The sequence below is a fragment of the Rhinoderma darwinii genome, chromosome 5, assembly GCF_050947455.1.
Source record: "Rhinoderma darwinii isolate aRhiDar2 chromosome 5, aRhiDar2.hap1, whole genome shotgun sequence".
In the NCBI taxonomy this organism is placed as follows: Eukaryota; Metazoa; Chordata; class Amphibia; order Anura; family Rhinodermatidae; genus Rhinoderma; species Rhinoderma darwinii.
The window spans coordinates 93,465,527-93,486,630 of record NC_134691.1 but is presented as its reverse complement, the minus strand read 5'-3'; the positions used below and the strand labels follow the sequence as shown (position 1 = coordinate 93,486,630).

General features: G+C 43.6%; 1 protein-coding gene across 4 annotated transcripts in view; it reads right to left on the bottom strand.

Moving 5' to 3' along the window:
- The window catches only part of NOL4 (nucleolar protein 4), a 270,953-nt gene extending 260,512 nt beyond the window's left edge, over positions 1–10,441 (bottom strand). For 2 of the 4 annotated variants that reach the window (XM_075826292.1, XM_075826296.1), the window contains exon 1: positions 9,106–10,441. In XM_075826292.1, the coding sequence (XP_075682407.1) occupies positions 9,106–9,360 (255 nt within the window). In that variant the 5' untranslated portion in view covers positions 9,361–10,441. Of the gene's footprint in view, positions 1–8,473; positions 8,802–9,105 lie in introns of those variants that run through there. The other 2 variants (XM_075826291.1, XM_075826295.1) reach the window with 2 other exon arrangements.
- Between the last annotated feature and the right edge of the window lie 10,663 nt (positions 10,442–21,104).

Here is a 21,104-nt window from a genome sequence, read left to right as displayed (position 1 = left end):
ATACTGTGTATGGGAAAGGGGCATTATAGCTATGCCACTAATCACTCACATATCCTTCCTCAGTCTTCTGGCTGTGGGTGGAGCTAACTGGCAGTTGGGCTGGGGGCGGAGCTCTATGTGGGCAGAGCTCTGTGTGAGCTTCGGACACCACTTCCTTCTCGGTTTATATAATAGATTTGTCTTGCTTATGCCACTCAAATTTAAAAGGGATATCCTGTAAAAAGTTTTACTCTTTGGCACAGATCAGAGATTCAAATTAATGGTAGTTGACAGAAACTGAAATCTATGAGCAGTTCCTTTTTTGATTTTCACCAAAGAAGTAGATCCTCTAAGCTGCAATCGGTTTGGCATTGGCTATGCCAGGGTGCAGAATCTCCCTTGCATGGAGTTATTGACTTTCCCAGGCAGATTTTAAAATAGTCACTGTTAGGCGGTGGGTGTGCTGTAGTAAAGGCAGCAATATAGCCAGGGGACATCGACGTATTAGTAGTCAAGAAATAGCAAGGCGGAGGATGAGACAGAACAGAAGTCAGGCCAGGGGTCGATACCAGGAGTAAAAAACACAAGAAACAAGCGATAAATCCAAAGGGTGAGACAGGAGTGTAATCCAGGAACAAGGTATCAGGATCAGAGTTAGGAACAGAGTCAAACAGCAACAAGAACAATAGCCAAACAAAGGGTTAAACTTGATCTGCAGAAGAGGGATGAAGGCTATAATCCCCTTTAATAGGCCGCCAGTATTGACATAATCTAGGAGCGCCCTAGACTCGTCGCTGCCGGCCGTGCAGAGCAGGTTAGTCACGGCCGGTTCCAGCAGGGCCACAGTTAAAGCGGAGGCATCTGATTGACGTACAACGTGGAGTACAAAGGAACGTCCTGTGGGAGGAATTTCAGGGGAAATCTTGGAAACAGACAGAACACAGTTGGGGTAGATGATATGTGTCAGAACCTCAGAGGAATCAGACAGATCAAAGGACTTGGAAGGAACATCCACCTTACGATTCTTTTTCAGATGGACGTCAAGATAAAATCAAAATGTAATAAGAAATCGGACTGGATATGTTACTGACTACCTAACAACTCAACATAAAAAGTACAGTGCCCAGCATTTGATGTGTATTGATTTGAATTAATTGAAGCAGACTGAAGATACTCCAAATTTTTTAGGTCAGCGTAGATAGTGATGGGAAATTTTGTGCCCTCCAATGTCAGCATTCGTCCAGGGAAAGTTTTACTGCCAACAATGCTTGGTCTCCGAAAGAATAATTTTTCCCAGGAGAAATTAACTTTTTAGAGAACAAGCCACATGGAATGAGTATTTTTACCATCGTTCTGCTGGATGAGTACTGCTTTGATTCTGATAAAGAAAGCATCGACCTCCAAGAAAGAAAGGGTTATTTAGATCACCATAATGGGGAACCGGAGCCGAAGTGAAGCATGCCTTGAGATGGCAGAAGGCTTGAACTGCAAAAACTGGCCAATCCCAGTTATAAGACTCCTTTCAGGATAGGTTAATAAAAGGAGAGACCAATTGGGAGAAATTTGGGAAACAATTACGATAATAATTGGCGAAGACCAGGAATCTCTGTTGAGCATTTAGACGCACAGATTTAGTACAATTTTGAATAGCAGAAACCTTGACTGGATCCATGCGAAGGCCAGAGGAGATGATATAGCCCAAATATGGAAAGTTAGGCATTTCCCTAACTCGGCATATAGAGAATTCTGTTGCAGCCAGGGTAATACAGAACGGAAATAAGAACGATGACTTCTCAGATCTTGGGAGACGATTAAGATGTTGTCTAGGTAGGCCAGAAAAATAGCAGGATCATCGCAGTGACCGAATGGCATCACCAAATATTTATAGTGCTCATTCCGGCTGTTGAGGCAGTTTTCTACTCATCTCTCTCCTTGATCCGGAACGAATTGTAGGCCCCACACAGAGCCAACTTGGTAAAATATGGAGCTGCCTTGATGGGATTTAATAATTCTGAGCTCAATGGTAGTTGGTATCTGTTATTCACAGTGATCTTGTTCAAAACATTATACATAGCCTCAAGGTTCCAGGTTTCGTAACGAAGAAGAATTCAGTTTGGCCTGGCAAGAAGATACACAAATAAACCTTTCTCTAAAGCTCTCTGATATAAGCTGACATCATCTCAGTCTCTGGTAAGGAAAGCGGCTATCCCTGGGAGGAGTGTGGCCAGGAAGAAGCAGAATATCACAATAGTAGGGACAATGTGCTGGGAGAGTCTCTGCTGCCTTTTTAGAGAACACGTTTAAAAAGTTTCAGTATTGAGGGCGAAACTAGGGTAAAAGAGCAGTAGACCTGAGTGGCAATTCCAGGTTGCAAAGGCAATGCTTGAAAACAGGAAGATTCCCAGCAAGCAACCCAGCCAGATATTAAGTCGATGGTAGGAGAGTGTAGTCTGAGCCAGTGAAATCCCTGGAGATGGGATTAGAAGAGCATGGAAAAACAAGGAAAGAGATTTCTCTAACATGAAGGATCCCCACTTGAAGCCACATTATACCTGTTGGTAGAGAGAGGTGTCCCGGCAGAATAAAGGATCCTTTGGCCGAATTTTAACGTAGGGGCTTCTGAAGAAAAACGAGAGGAAAGTCTCCGGACAAGCGAATGAGTACAGAAAGACTATACTGGCTTCTTAAAGAGCTGTAACATCACAATAACAGGAATCAAAATTGTATCATTAGTGAAAGGAAATTTCAGGCCTAAAGTCTCCACTCTCTCACCTAGGCCTTGAAGTTTTCAGGGTGCGAAGGATGAGCAGGAAAATTGGAACGGAGATTAGGGTCAGACGGCATCTTCTTTCCTTTGCTGTCAACGTTGTATGACCCAATTGCATGGGCTCGTGTTGAACAGTGACTGGTGGGATATTGAAGGTAGGAGATAGGTGAGAGAAACTTCAAATATATTCCTTTACTTGAAGATCTCTCCTGGAACTGCATTCCCACTCTAGTAGCCTGGGAAATCAGATCATCCAATGCAGAAGGAAGGTCGTGACCTGCGAGTACATCTTTGATATTGCCAGACAAACTTTCATAAAATGCCCCACCCAGAGCTTCTTTGCTCAATTCAGATACCAAAATACAAAATTTGATAGCATATTGGCAGACTGTGGAAGCACCTTGATTGAGGCCAAGAAGAGCTGAGGAAGAGTTAGATAGAGTTTTTGCTCTGAAAGGAAGTCAGAAAGGCAGACAGGGAGGACACCATTGGATCCCCATGTTCCCAAAGGGAAAAGGCCCAAGCCAGAGCCTCTCCAGAAAGCAATTTTTGTTGTTGTTAGGAGCGTAGACATTGCAGTGCTTTTGGGGTCTATGACCTGCAGATACTGTTACGATTCTGACCAGAGAAGTAGATCCTCTGAGCCACAATTCGTTTGGCGCTGCCTAGACTTGGGAATCTCCCCGTTCTTAACACTTAAACCCCGCACGGAGATATCAATCTTTTTCGGTCAGATTAACGCCCGTGGTCCCCAGAATAATTCCCGTTTGGCAGCAAGTGCGCTGTAGTGGAGTCAGGAATGTAGCCAAGGATTGTCAATAGCTTAGTAGTCAGGGTCAGTAAGTAGGAAGCTGAAGGATGAGACCGTAGTCAGAAGTCAGGCCAGGAGTCGACACCAGGAGTTAAACCATAGGAACCAAGTGACAAAACTAAAGGGCGAGACAGGAGCGTAATCGTAATCCGGGAACCAGGCTGAGGTCAAGGCCCAGATCAGAGTCAGGAACAAGATAAAATACCAATAGGTACACCGGCCAAACAATGGATGTACCTTGATCTGCAGGTGAGAAGTGAAGGTGGCAGTCCCCTTTAAATAGGCCCCCAGGACCAGTGTCATCTAGGAGCACCGGTTGCCTCGGTAATCAGACTTTGCTGTCCATGCAGAGGAGTAGGGACGCGACCGGATCTAGCAGGGCCGCAGCTGAAGACGGCAGAAGAAGTGAAGGCATCCGGTGAGACACACTGCTGGAACCGGGCTAGGTGAGTAACAGTGTCAAAGTGGTTTAAGAGCACTTTAGATCTCTTTCATTCTGAAAATTAGTGGTGGTCCAAGCTAAAACTCTTCACCAATGTGATCTTGTCCCATATATCTAAACATTATCAAAAGATGACTCTGACTAGTTCTTCACTTACAAGTGCATCTATAACCAGATAGTTGTTTATTTTAAGCTAAAAGGAAGATAGTGAGTGCATCAGAGCATCTGGAAGAAGCCCTCCTGTGAATCCCCTCATCCAGTAAGATGCCCTGAGAGTGTTCAAATGCATACGTTTGAATACAGCGTATTTAATCTTGCAGAGTCCCAATCAACCATTTAGTGGGTTCAGATATACCCTATCTACCTTATAGCTGCACTCAAATAAAAAGTTGACATAAAACATACACATTACTCATCTGACATTTTGGCCTTTTTTTTAGCCTGTAACTAAAGTATTAAATGAAAGTTCTTGAAATGTCCCCGTTGTTAAGTTGGTAAAAAAAAAAAAAATTTCAGAAGTTTTTTTTATTTTTTCTGTATCTTTCCCTGTTGACTAATCATAACTACCTCAGGATTTCTCAATTTACTTTCCCTAATTCCTGAATGGCAAACCTCCTTACATATTCAGTGGTAATGGAGCAGTGGATCCTTCACTACATCACTAGGCAGATTTGCAATGCAAGGGGTCTGGGACAGCTGGATGACAACTCCTATGAGAACTGTAATGATAGCCATTAGTGGTTGTCCTGTTTACTAAAGCAATAAGGAAAAAATAGGTATCACTAAGTAACAGCTAAAAAGCGTCTGTCAGACAAGGTCAACTCAAGGACTAATATCTACTGGTGATTTTTTATTTTATTTTAAGTGTAAATACTATTTATCGACTCTCTTTTGCTATTGCTATTTGTTCCTGAATCCCAGTCATATTTTCAACGTAAGCAAAAGGGCCTAGTTGAGAGAGGGAAGATAAGAAGCTCAATCATTCCAGCCCATATTTACTTACCGCTCTCTAGACTACATTTACTGCGCCATCCCATCCCGTCACTGTAGAAACATAATCTAATTTATGTTTTTTTGGCATCCAGTTAGTATAAAGGCCTGAAATAAGAAATCTAGGAATAATTTGTGGTTATATGTGCTGTCCTGTGTACTCGTGCAATCCCGGGTCCAGGCCTATATCGGCCTGTACTCATCCCTCATAGAGACAGGATAGTAATGCGCTGTATCTATACAACTTGTCTCAGCTGTGAGACAAAAAAATAAAAAAATATAATGTTCAAAGTCCATAAATAGCTGCATAGAGCTCGCAGGGATAAAACTCTCTGTTCTCTTTCTAGTGTTCATTCTCCAGTACTGAGGTTCCTATATACTGGGGGGGGGGGGGGGCTGCTTACTAGATATATGCTTCTTAGTAGGCAGCTGAAATTGGTGTTATTTGCAGCATGCAAGAATGAATGGGAGGTAGAACATAATAGACACTTTCCAATAATGTCGGATTTCCACATGGAAGTTGTTACCGAGAAAGAGAGGCGTTAGAACAAAAGGTCATGCACTGATGCCAGAGGGTGGCCGGCAATGGGGAAATCACAGGAAGATCGACTTCATAGAACGGGAGCTGGATTCAAGCAGTAGACTCCCAGTAGAACCAGGAAAGGCAGTAAGAGAATAAAAATAATACCTGCCTTTAAACACACGTCAACGATGAAATGTGATCAGATCAGAGTCAGGATTTCCGCGCTCTCCCTATGGTACAAATAAACTTATATACATATAACCTGTTAAAGAGCATTTCACTCCAGAATGTAAAAAAAGATCCTCCTGTCTTGCCCTCTTGTCCTTCAACCGTTTCTGACATCTGGGTGACAACCAATAGGACTGGCATTAAGAGTTTTCACAAAGCTTTCCCATTTTCCCGAGTGGCAACTCCACCTACAAATACGCGTCCTCTATATTATAGATTCATAAGCACTCATTTGTCTTTCAGGATTCCAATAAAGGAGTGTGAGAATTCCTTCAAGGGCTTGTCTGATGAAAAGAAAAACGATTTATTACGTTGCTTTTCTGAATTGAAGAAACTTTGTAATATTATTTCTTTTTCAAACTTGCACGGATCGCAAGTTTTCAGTCCCTGTCGTGTGGACATTGGAAGTTCAGAGATGTCATTCTTGATGTGACGTATCGATACAGCCTCCTGGGGGAAGGAGCTCGCCCCTCCTCTCTGTGTGTCGATGACGTGGATGAAGGAGCTGGCTGCCTGGCTCAATTCATCAGCTAAGCCAGCCCCCTACTCCATCATGGCTGATTCAGAGACCGAGACAGGGCTGTCTTAGCTGTTGAATTGAGCCAGGCAGCCACCCCCTTCATCCACGTCATCGTCACACAGAGAGGAGGGGAGAGCTCCTTCCCCTGGAGCCTGCGCCGAAGCGTCACTGCAAGAACGGCAGCTCTGAACTTCCAAGTCCACACATCAAGGGCTGAAAACCTGCAATCTGTGCAGGTTTGAAATACAAAATATATTGAAAAGTTTCCTCATTTCAGAAAAGCAAAATAATAAATTGTATTTCTTTTCAGCAGATAACCCCTTTAAGAGACTATAATGGCAGGCATATTGGTTGTCACCCAGATATTAATGATTAATGGATAAATAGTTAAAAACTTGACAGAAGAGGTGAGCGTTAGGACTTATTTAATAGTAAATTATTCCATCTACTCACTCTAAGGGAAAATACTCTTTCAAATAGGAAAACAATAAGTACAATTATCTATCTATCTATCTATCTATCTATCTATCTATCTATCTATCTATCTATCTATCTATCTATCTATCTATCTATCTATCTATCTATCTTTCTATCTATCTATCTATCTATATTAGTTTGCTGTCATTGTAATGAATTAGAATTAAATTACTACTTCTTTCCCCAGGTGTAATATAAATTCACTGTCAGCTATAGGAAATAGACAAAAGTAGAATATCGTCACCTTCTCACTACCGTGAGAAGGAACTGCCATGTCACCCTATGATGATGTGCCAGCCTCTTATTGGGCTTGGATACTGAGGTCTGGATGACAGCTACTTCCTAAAAACTATGTAGAACTATATATATATACTTAACATTTAAAGAATAATATCCCATCACATATGGAAGAATATGTATAAAAGGCAAAAGAGTAAATATTCTCTATAAACAGGTCAGTCACTAATAATCAGCAACACTAAAGTTTCCCAGTAGACTCCAGTGATAGATCATCCCAGACAGTAAGGGTATGTTCACACACCCTATTTACGGACGTAATTCGGGCGTTTTACGCCTCAAATTACGTCCAAAAATATTGCTCCAAACTGCCGGCAAACATCTGCCCATTGAAATCAATGGGGTTACGATGTTCTGTGCACATGGGCATTTTTTTTACGCGCCGCTGTCAAAAGACGGCGAGTAAAAAGACGCCCGCGTCAAAGAAGTGCATGTCACTTCTTGAGACGTAATTGGAGCCATTTTTCATTGGCTCCATTGAAAAACAGCTCCAATTATGTCCGTAATTGCCGCCGCAAAAAACGCGAGTACGAGCAATTACGTCTGAAATTCAGGAGCTGTTTTCTCCTGAAAACAGCTCTGTAATTTCAGCCGTAATGGACGCTGCCGTGTGAACGTACCCTCAGCCTGCTCCACCCATAGTTTCTACCATTCAGCCTACAATATATACTACTAAAGTGTGAAAATGCACACCCAATTCTAGATACATAGTAACTTGCTCCAAACAAATGCTAAAATATACTAGACTTGTCTGTATACATAGCAGCATAGAAATGGAGTAACAGTATATTTCATGAACAGGGAAAATGAAAGGTTATCATTGGATTGCAAGCTCTTCTGAACACTTCATTGACACTTCTGTAATCTATTATGTACTCTACTTTCTATTACTGTAAAGATGGAGCCTTGGCTTTATTCACTCAATATTGCAAATATTAACAAATAAAATGAATATGATATACAAATCTATAATGTACATAGGGAAAAAGTACATTACATCCTATCTATCTATCTATCTATCTATCTATCTATCTATCTATCTATCTATCTATCTATCTATCTAGCTATCTATCTAGCTATCTATCTATCTATCTATCTATCTATCTATCTATCTATCTATCTATCTATCTAGCTAGCTAGCTATCTATCTATCTATCTATCTATCTATCTATCTATCTATCTATCTATCTATCTATCTATCTATCTAGCTATCATCTCATATCTATCTATCTATCATCTCATATCTATCTATCTATCTATCTATCTATCTATCTATCTATCTATCTATCTATCTATCTATCTATCTATCTATCTATCTATCTATCTATCTAGTAATAAGCTAAACATAGTTACTTTTTAGATGACACTTTTTCAAAATGTTTGCAGTTGTTTCTCTCCATAAGCAATAAACACACTATGGAACTGAATATGAAACCTACTTGTGGCTCCCAGCTGTGCTCCTGTGCCACCAGGCACTGGCTGAGCTTTGTCCAGGGTGGCAGTGGTACATGCATGTCTTCTGATGCCTGGCAGCCTGGCTGACTTATTCGGGGAGAGCTGCTTCCCAGTACCAAGTACCAGTGGTTCTAGCTCAACCCGCCTATCCTCATCACCCACCATCATCATCATCAATGTGTGTGCCAGTGTGTGCCTGGCTGCTCTCTGACAATGAGCTTTGGGAAAGCCCCCAAATAAAAGGGCCAGCGCCACTCCTGGCACAATGCCAGGCTACAGACACCCTTCTCCAGCTACAGGGAGGTAGGAGATGCTCACGTCAGATGATGCCAGGTTACTCTGGGGGGAGCAGTAAAAGTGTGGGGGGGGGGGAGGGAGAATCAGTGAAGTCCAGCTCTGGGGAGGACAATCCGCCCGGCATTGCCCATTAGGTCATGTCATGACATATTGTGACTGCAATCAGCCAGTGTGACACATTGCAGTATGCCACAATGGCCAATGACACAGGGCAAGAGGAAAACAAAGAGAGGTGCAGTACAAAGCCCCCCTCCCTCTGCACCCAGCAGGGACATGGAGGTGGCATCCCTGCCATGGACATCATCACACAGGCACTTACCGTGGTCTTGACGGGCACATAGAGCACCTGCTTGTCCCCGGGGCTGCCCTCCTCCGCAGTGCCCAGCTGAAAGCCCTTAGATTTCACCCAAAATTTAAATTTGGCGTTATCCGTGGAGCTGGACTCGGAGCCATTGAGCAGCTGCACGATCCGATCGTATTTCTTACGGGTCACGGTCTTGGTCTTCCCTGAGTCCCCATAAGTCCTGAGGCACCAGTCCTGGAAGTGGCGGTACATGTCCCGGTCGCTGTCCATGGTGCTGGCACAATGACAGGGTCCCGGAGCAGGGGGGATGTAATGGACGTGCTGGCTGGGTGTGTGGGGGGAGGGGGCACAGACACAAGTCTCAGATGTTTTTGTTGTCCTCCTACGTGCTCAGCAGGCTGGGTTATCCCAATGCTACCCCCAGAGGGCAGGACCAGGCACACTATACCTGCTCCATAGAAAGAGGCAACTCCTGGCGCTGTGATATCCCAGGATGGCAGCCCTGCACCGCCTCAGCGTCCTGCCAGGCTCAGCCTCTCCCTGTGCCGGGTGCTGGTCCTCCTATCTACAGCGCTTCCTCCCTTGTCCCACACTCGGTGGATGCTGCTGGCATCTAGAAAACTTCCTGTATACCCTGAGCCTGTCAACTTGTGGCGAGCATCACTGTGCCATCCTCACCCCGATGGCCGGTCTTTTCATATGCCCCCTATCCACAGGCAGGTAGCAGTAATCCCGGGAGGGTGCTGGCCACTGAAGCCTGGTGCTGTGCTAGTTTAATACTGACGCCCACAGGACAGCCCCTGCACCCTGTCTCTTTCTATGTCCCCAATCCACAGAGGGAGCGCAGCGATCCCTGGAGGGTGCTGGACTGCAGAGACTGTGTGCCCTAAGGACTGCCCCTGCACCTTCCAGGTAGATGCCCAGATGCCCTTATACAAAGAGGGGCCGGACAGTTAGGAGTGCCCCTCTCCTCCTGGCACAGAGCACTGGATGCCCCCTGTAACTGGCAGCTGCCCAGTAGCAGACATCTATCCCATAAAAGCCCCGGACTATTGTGTGCTGCAGCCTGTGTATTCTCATTAGTGGGATGCTGCTCCTCTGATGAATGGGATGAGGGGCAGGCGAGACCTCTACAAGCCGTCAGACGCCGCTGCCTCTGTCTTCTGGGTCCGCACGAGACGACGAGTGATAAAAGCCTTCACCGCCCCACGGAAGGAGCTTGTCCCAGCACTGGCAAAATGGCTTATGCCTCCTGTTCCCTGTGCCTGCTCAGTGCTTTATAGGAAGCTGTAGTGACGGCAGGAGCCGGCCCGGGACTGACAGCTCACACTTCTCCTTGTGTTCTTTAAATGGCTGCTTGCTGGTTTGCAGGTGTGCTGCTGCCACCTACTGGACGCTAAGCGCACTGCCGCAGCATTGGATCCTCAACTCAAAATGCCCTATACAGACAGTCGCACAGGCTTATCAATGTGACTGTCGCATCTGTACAACTGCAAAAGTGTCCCACAAACTGATTTTCTAGATATTTCACCGTTTTTGAGACAGCTTAAGACACTTGAGTCCCTTTGGAATTTTGTTTTTAAAATGGCCATTGCTGGTGTGCCACATGATGCTGTTTGTTGGATCCCATTAGGGTGTATTCACATGATGAGGTCATATCGTGGGTTTTTCCAAGAAAAAGTGATATGACTACGCCGTGTGAATACACCCTATGTTCACACGTTCAGGATTTGATGAGGATTTAGGTACGGATTTCCACACAGAAGAGCCGCGGATTAGCCCATTGATTAACAATGGGGCTAAAACTTGTGCGGATACGCCGGCAAATCCGTGGCACAAATCTGAGTGTGAGCCTAGGATTTCTGCCACTGATTCTTTGTAAAGTACACTTCATGCTTTGCCTTCGAGTAAGAACACACTAGGCGGATACGCTACGTAAATTTACACAGCGTATCCGCCCAGGTAGCCGCAGGGAATTCCCTCCAAAAAAAACACACCAAATTGTGGTGCGGTTTTTCGGGCAGGATGTCTGCTGTGGAAATCCTGCAGCAATTTCAAAAAAGTTTAGATTTACCTGGCGCTAGTCATGGTGACGCGTCCCTCTCTTCAGAGCGCAGCCTGGCCTCCTGCAGTGACGCTGTAGTCCATGTGACCGCTGCAGCCTTTGATTGGCTGTAGCAGTCACATGGGATGAAACATCATCCCAGGAGGCCGGGCTGCACTCAGAAGAGAGGATTGCATAGCTAGAACTACGGCAGAAGGGTAAGTATGAGCTTTTTTATTAATTTCAAATCAAAAATACCTTTTTTTTTTTCATTTGCGATTTTTGCGGCAAAAGTCACTAGACATAGATCTGTGTTGCGGGTTTTACCTCCTCATTTAAGTCAATGGGGAAAACCTGCAACAGAGGAGCAGTGATTCCACAGCCTAAATTGACATGATGTGGCCTTAAAAACTGCACCGCTGGTCAATTTATGAACGCTTTCTTGGCGGATATTTTCCGCTGTGTGTGGCTGAGAATTGTTCAAATCTCTCCCACGCTGCTGCTACTGTATTACCTCGCGGATTTTCCGCAACAAAATTAGTTGCGGAAAATAAGCAGCGTTTCCGCCTAGTCTGTTCCTACCCTTTCTCATGACAGAATTTTGTCTTATAAAACTGGAGCACGTGTACGGCAGATCGGCAAGGCTAATGTGGTTTCATAAAAGCAAATGTTGAAAATTGTCTTAACTATAAGAATGAACTCTCATTTATCATAGATGCTTTGATATTTTAATAAATATGTCAGAGATGTCATTAAAAAAAAAAGACAGTTGTCTTGCGGCAGTACTGACAAATCTGTCTCAGTACTTTGTCTTACAGGTCTCAGTAGGGTACAAGTTATGTGTATTAGACTGCTCCCCACCATGCAATTCACAATAATTATTTCCGGATATGCAGATTACATGGATATACGGGTAAAGATGCCCTCCCTCTCCTAGCCGGCCCTACTCCTTATGTTTTTTCTGTAAGCCTTTTTTTCTTTTTTTCTTAAGGGACCTGCATTCATATTGTGCAGTCATTGTGTAGGCCATTGTGTTGTCGATGACAACTTCCACTGTGCATTGGTACCCAGCTAAAATGACTAGATAATGGTCCCACAACAAGCGCTACCCTACTTATCTGTACCCGTCAGCCAGTAAAACCTTTGTACAATCCCACAATATCACCCGGCAGTGCAGAAGTCAATGGAAACTGACGCTGGGGGATAGTAATGCAATATTTCCATTCACCAGGACAGAAGAAAAAGAGTCCAAGGAAAGATGCACCGCCGTCTAGAACACTGAATCTGAAGCATCGGCACTTGTTGTGCAGTTAGATACAATCTATTATTCCCTGTTTGCAGCCATTTCAGGCTGGGTAGAGAATGAATGAAGTGTTTAATAGGATTATTGACAGGAATAATTCAACAAGTAACCATGGGACTCCAAAGTAAAATGTGGAAAGGCTTATGATTATTTTGCTCTTGTTCTTTCCTCATTTTCCATGGAGCTGGTCACCATGAATAGCTGGGCCTCGTGGAAGCTGCGATGCCTCCTCCCCCGCTAGTTTCTCTATGTCCCACATATTTCCAGTTTGGAGAACCTCCGGGTACATGTACATGTATATATGTCAATGATATTAGCAGCTCCTATTAGAAGCTGCAGTCTGTAGGTTTAATGCTCACGCATTTCTGCTCTTCTCATTGATCGGTAGGTGATTTAGTCAGATATTGGCTGATATGTTCTTCTTGCTTCTCTATAATATTGTAAAATATTTTCTTCAGGACAACAACCCAAGGCATCAAATTTCCCTCTTCTAGTAGTGCTGATGATACAGACTTCACATCTATATGTTATGACAGGGACATAAACTGCTAGACACTGAGGGGTTAACAGCCCTTAGTACGAACCAAAAAAAATTCTGCTCAAATTCAGATCATAGAAAAAAAGCAGTGCTCCTTTTCCATGCCTCTGCTTTTCTATAAGGCGGATATCTCATCAATGGATGCATGACAGTTCAGACGTCAACCAGGCGCTGCGGAGAGAACTTCGACACAGATAAGGTGCAGTTCTAACATAGCACCAGGTCAGAGGTGGCGCTGTGTGGAGAGAAAATCTGAAGGGGTTCATGTGCTTTACTAGTGGTCCAGTCCTTCTGTTCTACGGATTGTGAGTTTGCCACTGGTTGGACCCCCAGCAATGAATAAATTACAGCGTATTCTAGCAATATGTCATAACTTCATGTAGTGGGAAAAGATCCTTTTAGAGCATATCTAAAGAATTTAATTACTTTAAATGATAATTTAATAAGTACTTGCCTATTTTTTGTCAACACTAAATGTAAAAGTTGATGATATCAAAGCTTCTTCTTAAAAAAAAAAGGATATGAGTTTGCAAACAGGTGCATAAAATCAAGCACAAAGCGATGCAATCTCCATAAACAATCATTGCTAGTACGGGTTGTATAGGTGTTTGTGGAAAGGTAATATGGTGGGGAAACGTTATTGTACTAAAGGTTGGAGACCGCATACCTCAGAAATGACAGACAGCTCATTTTAATCAGTGGAATATATTTTCTTTAGTCCAGCTGTGTAATACAAGCACTTCTGTAACAGGGAAGGCCATATTGGTCTCCATGGGAGTGTGCAGAGCCAGCACGGTTGCCTTGGTGCTAGGTAGCTGCATCGCCTTATCCTGGTTCTGTCTAGCAAGCTTTGCTTTGCCAGGAAAAATTCATCATGGAGTCTGAATGACTAAATAATTACAATAGTAAACTCCAGATTCCATCAACGTTTCCCTTTAATCTGACTCTTCTGAGAATTTAAAGGGTAACTAAACTTTCAGAAAACCTCTGACATGTCATAGTTGGTGGGGGTCCGAGCACTGCGACCCCCACCGATCGCTAAAACGAAGCTGCAAAAGCGCTTGGTTTTTTGATCGGCTTTTCTCGGAAAGCCGATGTACTGGTCAGGGCCGGCTATAGCATAGATGGTGCACCGTGCGAAATTATCTTTCGGCGCACACCCCAATCATAAAAAATATGCCCCATAAAAAAGTACAATGCCCCCCCCCCAGTATAATGCCCTATATAGTGCCCCAACACAGTATAATGCCCCTTTATGGACCCACACACAGTATAATAATAATATTTAATAATATAATATATTGGATCAAGGACACAGTATTATGCCCCCTAAGTGCCACACACAGTATAATGTCTACTTAGTGGCCTCCACACAGTATAATGCCCCCCTCCCCTGGCTGCCACACACAGCCACCCTTGTAGATTGTGCCATACAGCATCCCTGTAGACAGTGCCATAATCCCCAACCTCCCCCTTGTGGACAGTGCCATACAGCCCCCGCCTCCCCCAGTACTAGCCTGTAGCCTAGTACAAAGTTTCCCAACCTTTTTGGACTTGAGGCACCCCATGAAAAAAAAAATTCTTTGGGAACCTCTACCAAAAATTGTTTAGAGAAAGACTGAAAACTACTAAAAACAAGCACTACTCTCTTCGGGTATGTTCACACAGCGTTTTTTGTAATGCAGAAAAAAATCTGCCTCAAAATTCCTTTTGAGGCAGATTTTGAATTGACAGCATTATTTGAAGTTTTAGGCCTCATGCACACGACCGTATTTTTTCCCACCCGTAAATACTGGCGTAAATACGGGTCCGGTGTCACACGTATTCCACCCGTTTTGCACCAGTATTTACGAACCCGTGCCCGTAAATATGGGTCCGGTGTCACCCGTATTCCACCCGTATTTACGAGCACGTTTTTGGCGGCAAAATAGCACTGCACTAATCGGCAGCCCCTTCTCTCTATCAGTGCAGGATAGAGAGAAGGGACAGCCTTTTCTGTAATAAAAGTTAAAGAAATTCATACTTACAGGGCCGTTGTCTTGGTGACGCGTCCCTCTCTTCACATCCAGCCCGACATCCCTGGATGACGCGGCAGTCCATGTGACCGCTGCAGCCTGTGATTGACCTGTGATTGGCTGCAGCGGTCACATGGCCTGAAACGTCATCCAGGACGTCGGGCCGGATGTCGAGAGGGATGCGTCACCAAGGCAACGGGCGGGAGACCGGACTGGAGGAAGCAGGAAGTTGTCGGTAAGTATGAACGTCTTTTATTTTTATTTTTTACAGGTTTATACTGATCGGTAGTCACTGTCCAGGGTGCTGAAAGAGTTACTGCCGATCAGTTAACTCTTTCAGCTCCCTGGACAGTGACTATTTACTGACGTCGCTTAGCAACGCTGCCGTAATGACGGGTGCACACATGTAGCCACCCGTCATTACGAGAGCTCCATAGACTTCTATGGACTGTCCGTGCCATTATTATGGCCTGAAATTGGACATGTTTTATATTTTTCAACGGCACGGGCACCTTCCCGTGAGAAAACGGGAAGGCACCCGTCGCCAATAGAAGTCTATGAGCCCGTTATTAGGGGTCGTAATTACGACCCGTAATAACGGGAGTTTTTACGGTCGTGTGCATGAGGCCTTATTTTGTGTTTTTTTAAGCCGCTGAAGCAAATGCAAAAGACGCAGGTAAAAGATCACTCCAAACGAGCACCACAGGTATTTTCTGCCTCCTATTAATTTCAATTGGAGGTCAGAGGTGGAAACCACTTAAAGACCATCAGCCCCCCACTCACAGTAATATAACCATAAGCCCCCCACTCACAGTAAAATGACCATCAGCCCCCCACTCACAGTAAAATGCTTATCAGCCCCCCACTAAGAGTAAAATGACCATCAGCCCGCTAGTCACAGTAAAATGACCATCAGCCCCCCACTCACAGTAAAATGACCATCAGCCCCCCACTCACAGTAAAATGACCATCAGCCCCCCACTCACAGTAAAATGACCATCAGCCTGCCACTCACAGTGAAATTACCATCAGATTGCCACTCTCACTAAAATGACCATCAGCCCCCCACTAACAGTAAAATGACTATCAGCCCCCAACTCACAGTAATATAACCATAAGCCCCCCACTCACAGTAAAATGACCATCAGCCTGCCACTCACAGTAAAATGACCATCAGACCCCCACTCACAGTAAAATGACCATCAGCCCGCCACTCACAGTAAAATGACCATCAGCCCCCCACTCACAGTAAAATTTCCTCGCTGCGGAAAACTGTTCCGTACTGAAAACATAGTTAACTATGACGATAAGAGCCCGGCTCCCTGCAGTGTGTTCAGTCCGGGAAATACTGCCGGCATACGGTCCGTATATCACGGACCAAACACGCTCGTGTGAATCCGGCCTTAGGATCGGTAGGAGTCCTCGTTGTCCGACTCCCACCGATCAAGAAGCTATGGCATATTGCTAGCATATGGAGGTGGAAATATCGCATTTAGGCCAAGATTACATACACAGTTTTGATGCAGTTTCTGGTGCAGTTTTTGTCTCAGAAGTGGACAAAAAAGAAAGCTTTTCTTTATACCTTTCCTTCCTATTGGATCTACTTCTGGCTTTGGCCCAAAAACTCAGCCAAACATCACAGAGGAAGACTGCTTTAAGGTGACAGTGGGTCCCCTTACCTACTCTGCCCCTGTGCAGCTACACCAATGGTATGTCCGGCCCTGGGTGGGACGCAGCACCGCACCACGTGACGCTGTCTCCCTCTCTCAGCAGTTCCCAGTTGTACCGATACTGGTTTCCCTCCCCAAAGCTGCTAAAAAATAGTCCTCTCATTGCTTTCCTAAAAATGTCCAACGCTGATGCAGTTTCTTCTCTGCTTGTCAGAAGAGGAGCCCGCCATTGTGCTTGTTCAGCAGCTCCTCTGACATGCAGAGAAGAAACTGCAGCTTCAGAAGCAGCCTACTGTCCTCACCAGGGATCGCTCTGCATCGCTGTCGAGACTCGGCTGAGTGGAGAGAGAGCATCACAATGGTGCATGTGTGTCTACTTTGTCATTTTTTTAAGGTGGAAGCAGTAAACAGAGTTTAATAAAAACAGTAGGTGGCACCATACGAAGCTTAGAAGTTGAATATCTAGTGGAAAAAACCCCAATAAACTTGGTAGGACAAACCCACATTTAAATGTTTGCTTTCATTTTCTATGTATGTCCATATAGAGAAGCCATCCAATAAGCATCCCTCCAGCATCAGTAAATGATCAAATGCTCCAAGTTAACAAAAAAGAATTGATGTTTATGTTAAAGATGTACTCCAGGCCAAGTATTAGGGTATGTTCACACGCACTGTTTTCAGACGTAATTCGGGCGTTTTATGCCTCGAATTACGCCTGAAAAAACGGCTCGATTACCCCTACAAACATCTGCCCATTGCGTTCAATGGGTGTTACGGTGTTCTGTTCCCACGAGGTGTTAGGCTGGGTTCACCCGACCATGTTACGTCCGTAATGGACGAAACGTATTTCGGCCGGAAGACCCGGACCGAACACAGTGCAGGGAGCCGGGCTCCTAGCATCATAGTTATGTACGAGGCTAGGAGTCCCTGCCTCGCTGCAGGCAGGGGTGAACCTAGCCCGTCTGCCGCCTGAGGCGAACTATAAAAAGGCGCCCCCCCCCCCCACAAATCTATCGGAGTTTTCTCATTCCTAACTTTACACATCAAACACGGAATATATAAAAAAATTTAAATAGGAAAACATTTGATGTTTATTTGTTAGGCCCTGTTCACACAGAGTATTTTGACGAGTTTTTGGGCGCGGAAACCGCTCCGCAAAACTCGTCAAAAACCGGCCGAAAATGCCTCCCGAGAAAGAAGGGACATGCTCTATCTTCGCACGTTTACGCCTCTGACCTCCTATTGACATCAATGGGAGGCAGAGAGAGGGTATTTCGCTGAGTTTTTTGCCCGTAGCACTCAATGGCCGTGAGCGAAAAACGCGGTGAAAATCGCGGCAAACGACGTGCAGGAAGGACAAAATCTGCCTCAAAATCCCAAAAAACTCAGTGTGAACATAGCCTTAAAGTGCTGTTTGAAGTATGGAAAATATTTAAAGAATTATTCTTACTGCCAATCAGTGCAGTGCAAATAGTACAGTCTGCACTGCCCCATATCTCTCCTCAGCAGCCAGTCTCATTTGCGGCGTCACTCTCTGCAATTACATTCAGGCCAGTCCAGGACGGATCGCACTTAGCGCTGTTTTGAAGCGGCACGTCCTGGGCTGGTTTCTTTGCTCTACCTGCTGTATTGTTGTGGTCTGCCTGTGCTGGCTCGATGCCAGTGGTGGATTAATATGATCTTAGGCGCTGTGCGGTGCACAAGTTATGGGCCCACATCCCACACGTAAGTATCACCTACATGTCAAAGTGCATCACATGCCACTCTGCAGACTGTCTCTTAGCCTGATCATCTGCTGCCACACTCACACTTCCCCGCAGCCCCACCACAGTAATTTACATAGATTGTAAGCCCAACATTACCAATATTACCGCCATACTGCTACTGAATAATACCCCATACTGTTACTGAATAATACCCCCATACTGTTACTGAATAATACCTCCATACTGTTACTGAATAATACCCCCATACTGTTACTGAATAATACCCCCATACTGTTACTGAATAATACCTCCATACTGTTACTGAATAATACCCCCATACTGTTAATGAATAATACCCCCATACTGTTACTGAATAATACCCCCATACTGTTACTGAATAATACCTCCATACTGTTACTGAATAATACTCCCATACTGTTACTGAATAATACCCTCATACTGCTACTGAATAATACCCCATACTGTTACTGAATAATACCCCCATACTGTAACTGAATAATACCTCCATACTGTTACTGAATAATACCCCCATACTGTTACTGAATAATACCTCCATACTGTTACTGAATAATACCCCCATACTGTTACTGAATAATACCCCCATACTGTTACTGAATAATACTTCCATACTGTTACTGAATAATACCCCCATACTGTTACTGAATAATACCTCCATACTGTTACTGAATAATACCCCCATACTGTTACTGAATAATACCCCCATACTGTTACTGAATAATACCCCCATACTGTTACTGAATAATACATTTATACTGTTACTGAATAATACATTTATACTGTTACTGAATAATACCTCCATACTGTTACTGAATAATACCTCCATACTGTTACTGAATAATACCTCCATACTGTTACTGAATAATACCCTCATACTGTTACTGAATAATACCCCCATACTGTTACTGAATAATACCCCCATACTGTTACTGAATAATACCCCCATACTGTTACTGAATAATACCACCATACTGTTACTGAATAATACCACCACACTGTTACTGAATAATACCCCCATACTGTTACTGAATAATACCTCCATACCGTTACTGAATAATACCCCATAATGTTACTGAATAATACCCCCATACTGTTACTGAATAATACCCCCCATACTGTTACTGAATAATACATTTATACTGTTACTGAATAATACATTTATACTGTTACTGAATAATACCTCCATACTGTTACTGAATAATACCCCCATACTGTTACTGAATAATATCCCCATACAGTTACTGAATAATACCACCATACTGTTACTGAATAATACATTTATACTGTTACTGAATAATACATTTATACTGTTACTGAATAATACATTTATACTGTTACTGAATAATACATTCATACTGTTACTGAATAATACCTCCATACTGTTACTGAATAATACCCCCATACTGTTACTGAATAATACCGCCACACCATAACCACAGTGACTGAATAATACCCCCATACTCTTACTGAATAATACCTCCATACTGTTATTGAATAATACCCCCATACTGTTACTGAATAATACCTCCATACTGTTACTGAATAATACCCCCATACTGTTACTGAATAATACCCCCATACTGTTACTGAATAATACCTCCATATTGTTACTGAATAATACCGCCATACTGTTACTGAATAATACCTCCATACTGTTACTGAATAATACCTCCATACTGTTACTGAATAATACCCCCATACTGTTACTGAATAATACCTCCATACTGTTACTGAATAATACCCCCATACTGTCACTGAATAATACCTCCATATTGTTACTGAATAATACCGCCATACTGTTACTGAATAATACCCCCATACTGTTACTAAATAATACCTTTATACTGTTACTGAATAATACCCCCATACTGTTACTGAATAATACCCCCATACTGTTACTGAATAATACCTCCATATTGTTACTGAATAATACCTCCATACTGTTACTGAATAATACATTTATACTGTTACTGAATAATACCTCCATACAGTTACTGAATAAAACTACCAAACCATGCTCACATATTACTACAACATTGTGTCAGAAAAAACCCACCATACTGTTAGTGAATAAATCACACTATATATAGACCAATATTACCACCATATAGTGACCTTATAGAGGTAGATGCCAGTTATACACAAGATATCTGAAGACCATATAAGTGATTACAGTATAGTTATATCGAGTGACTATTGTGGCAAATTTAGGTTTTTTACATTTTTATACTGCTTTTTTTTGGTAGGTTCCGCTGGAGCGTTTGGACTACGTCGTAGATACATTGGACTACTCCGATGATCTACTTTTAAAAAAATAAATAAAATGGTGAAAGAGGGTTGCATGGGGGAGTTTAGATTTCAATAAAAGTTTTTCTTGTGTTTTTTTTAAATACTTTATTATGGCCTTAGTAATGGCTGCTGTCTGATTGAGAGCGTCCATTACTAAGAAGGGGCTTAGTGTTAGCCAGTAAAAAGGCTATCACTAACCCCTATTATTACCCCGGTTCTCACTGCCGCGAGGGGAGTACGATCCAGTACCCGACCATCTGAAGCGACGGTAAGGCAGCAGGGCGGTCACAGGCTGGTTTTACCAGGCTGGGAAGGGATAAAAAACGTGGCCCTTCCCACCATGGTGATGCTAGGCTGCAGCTGCTTTATTGTATCTGGCTGGTTGTGAAAAATAGCGGGAACCCCACGTC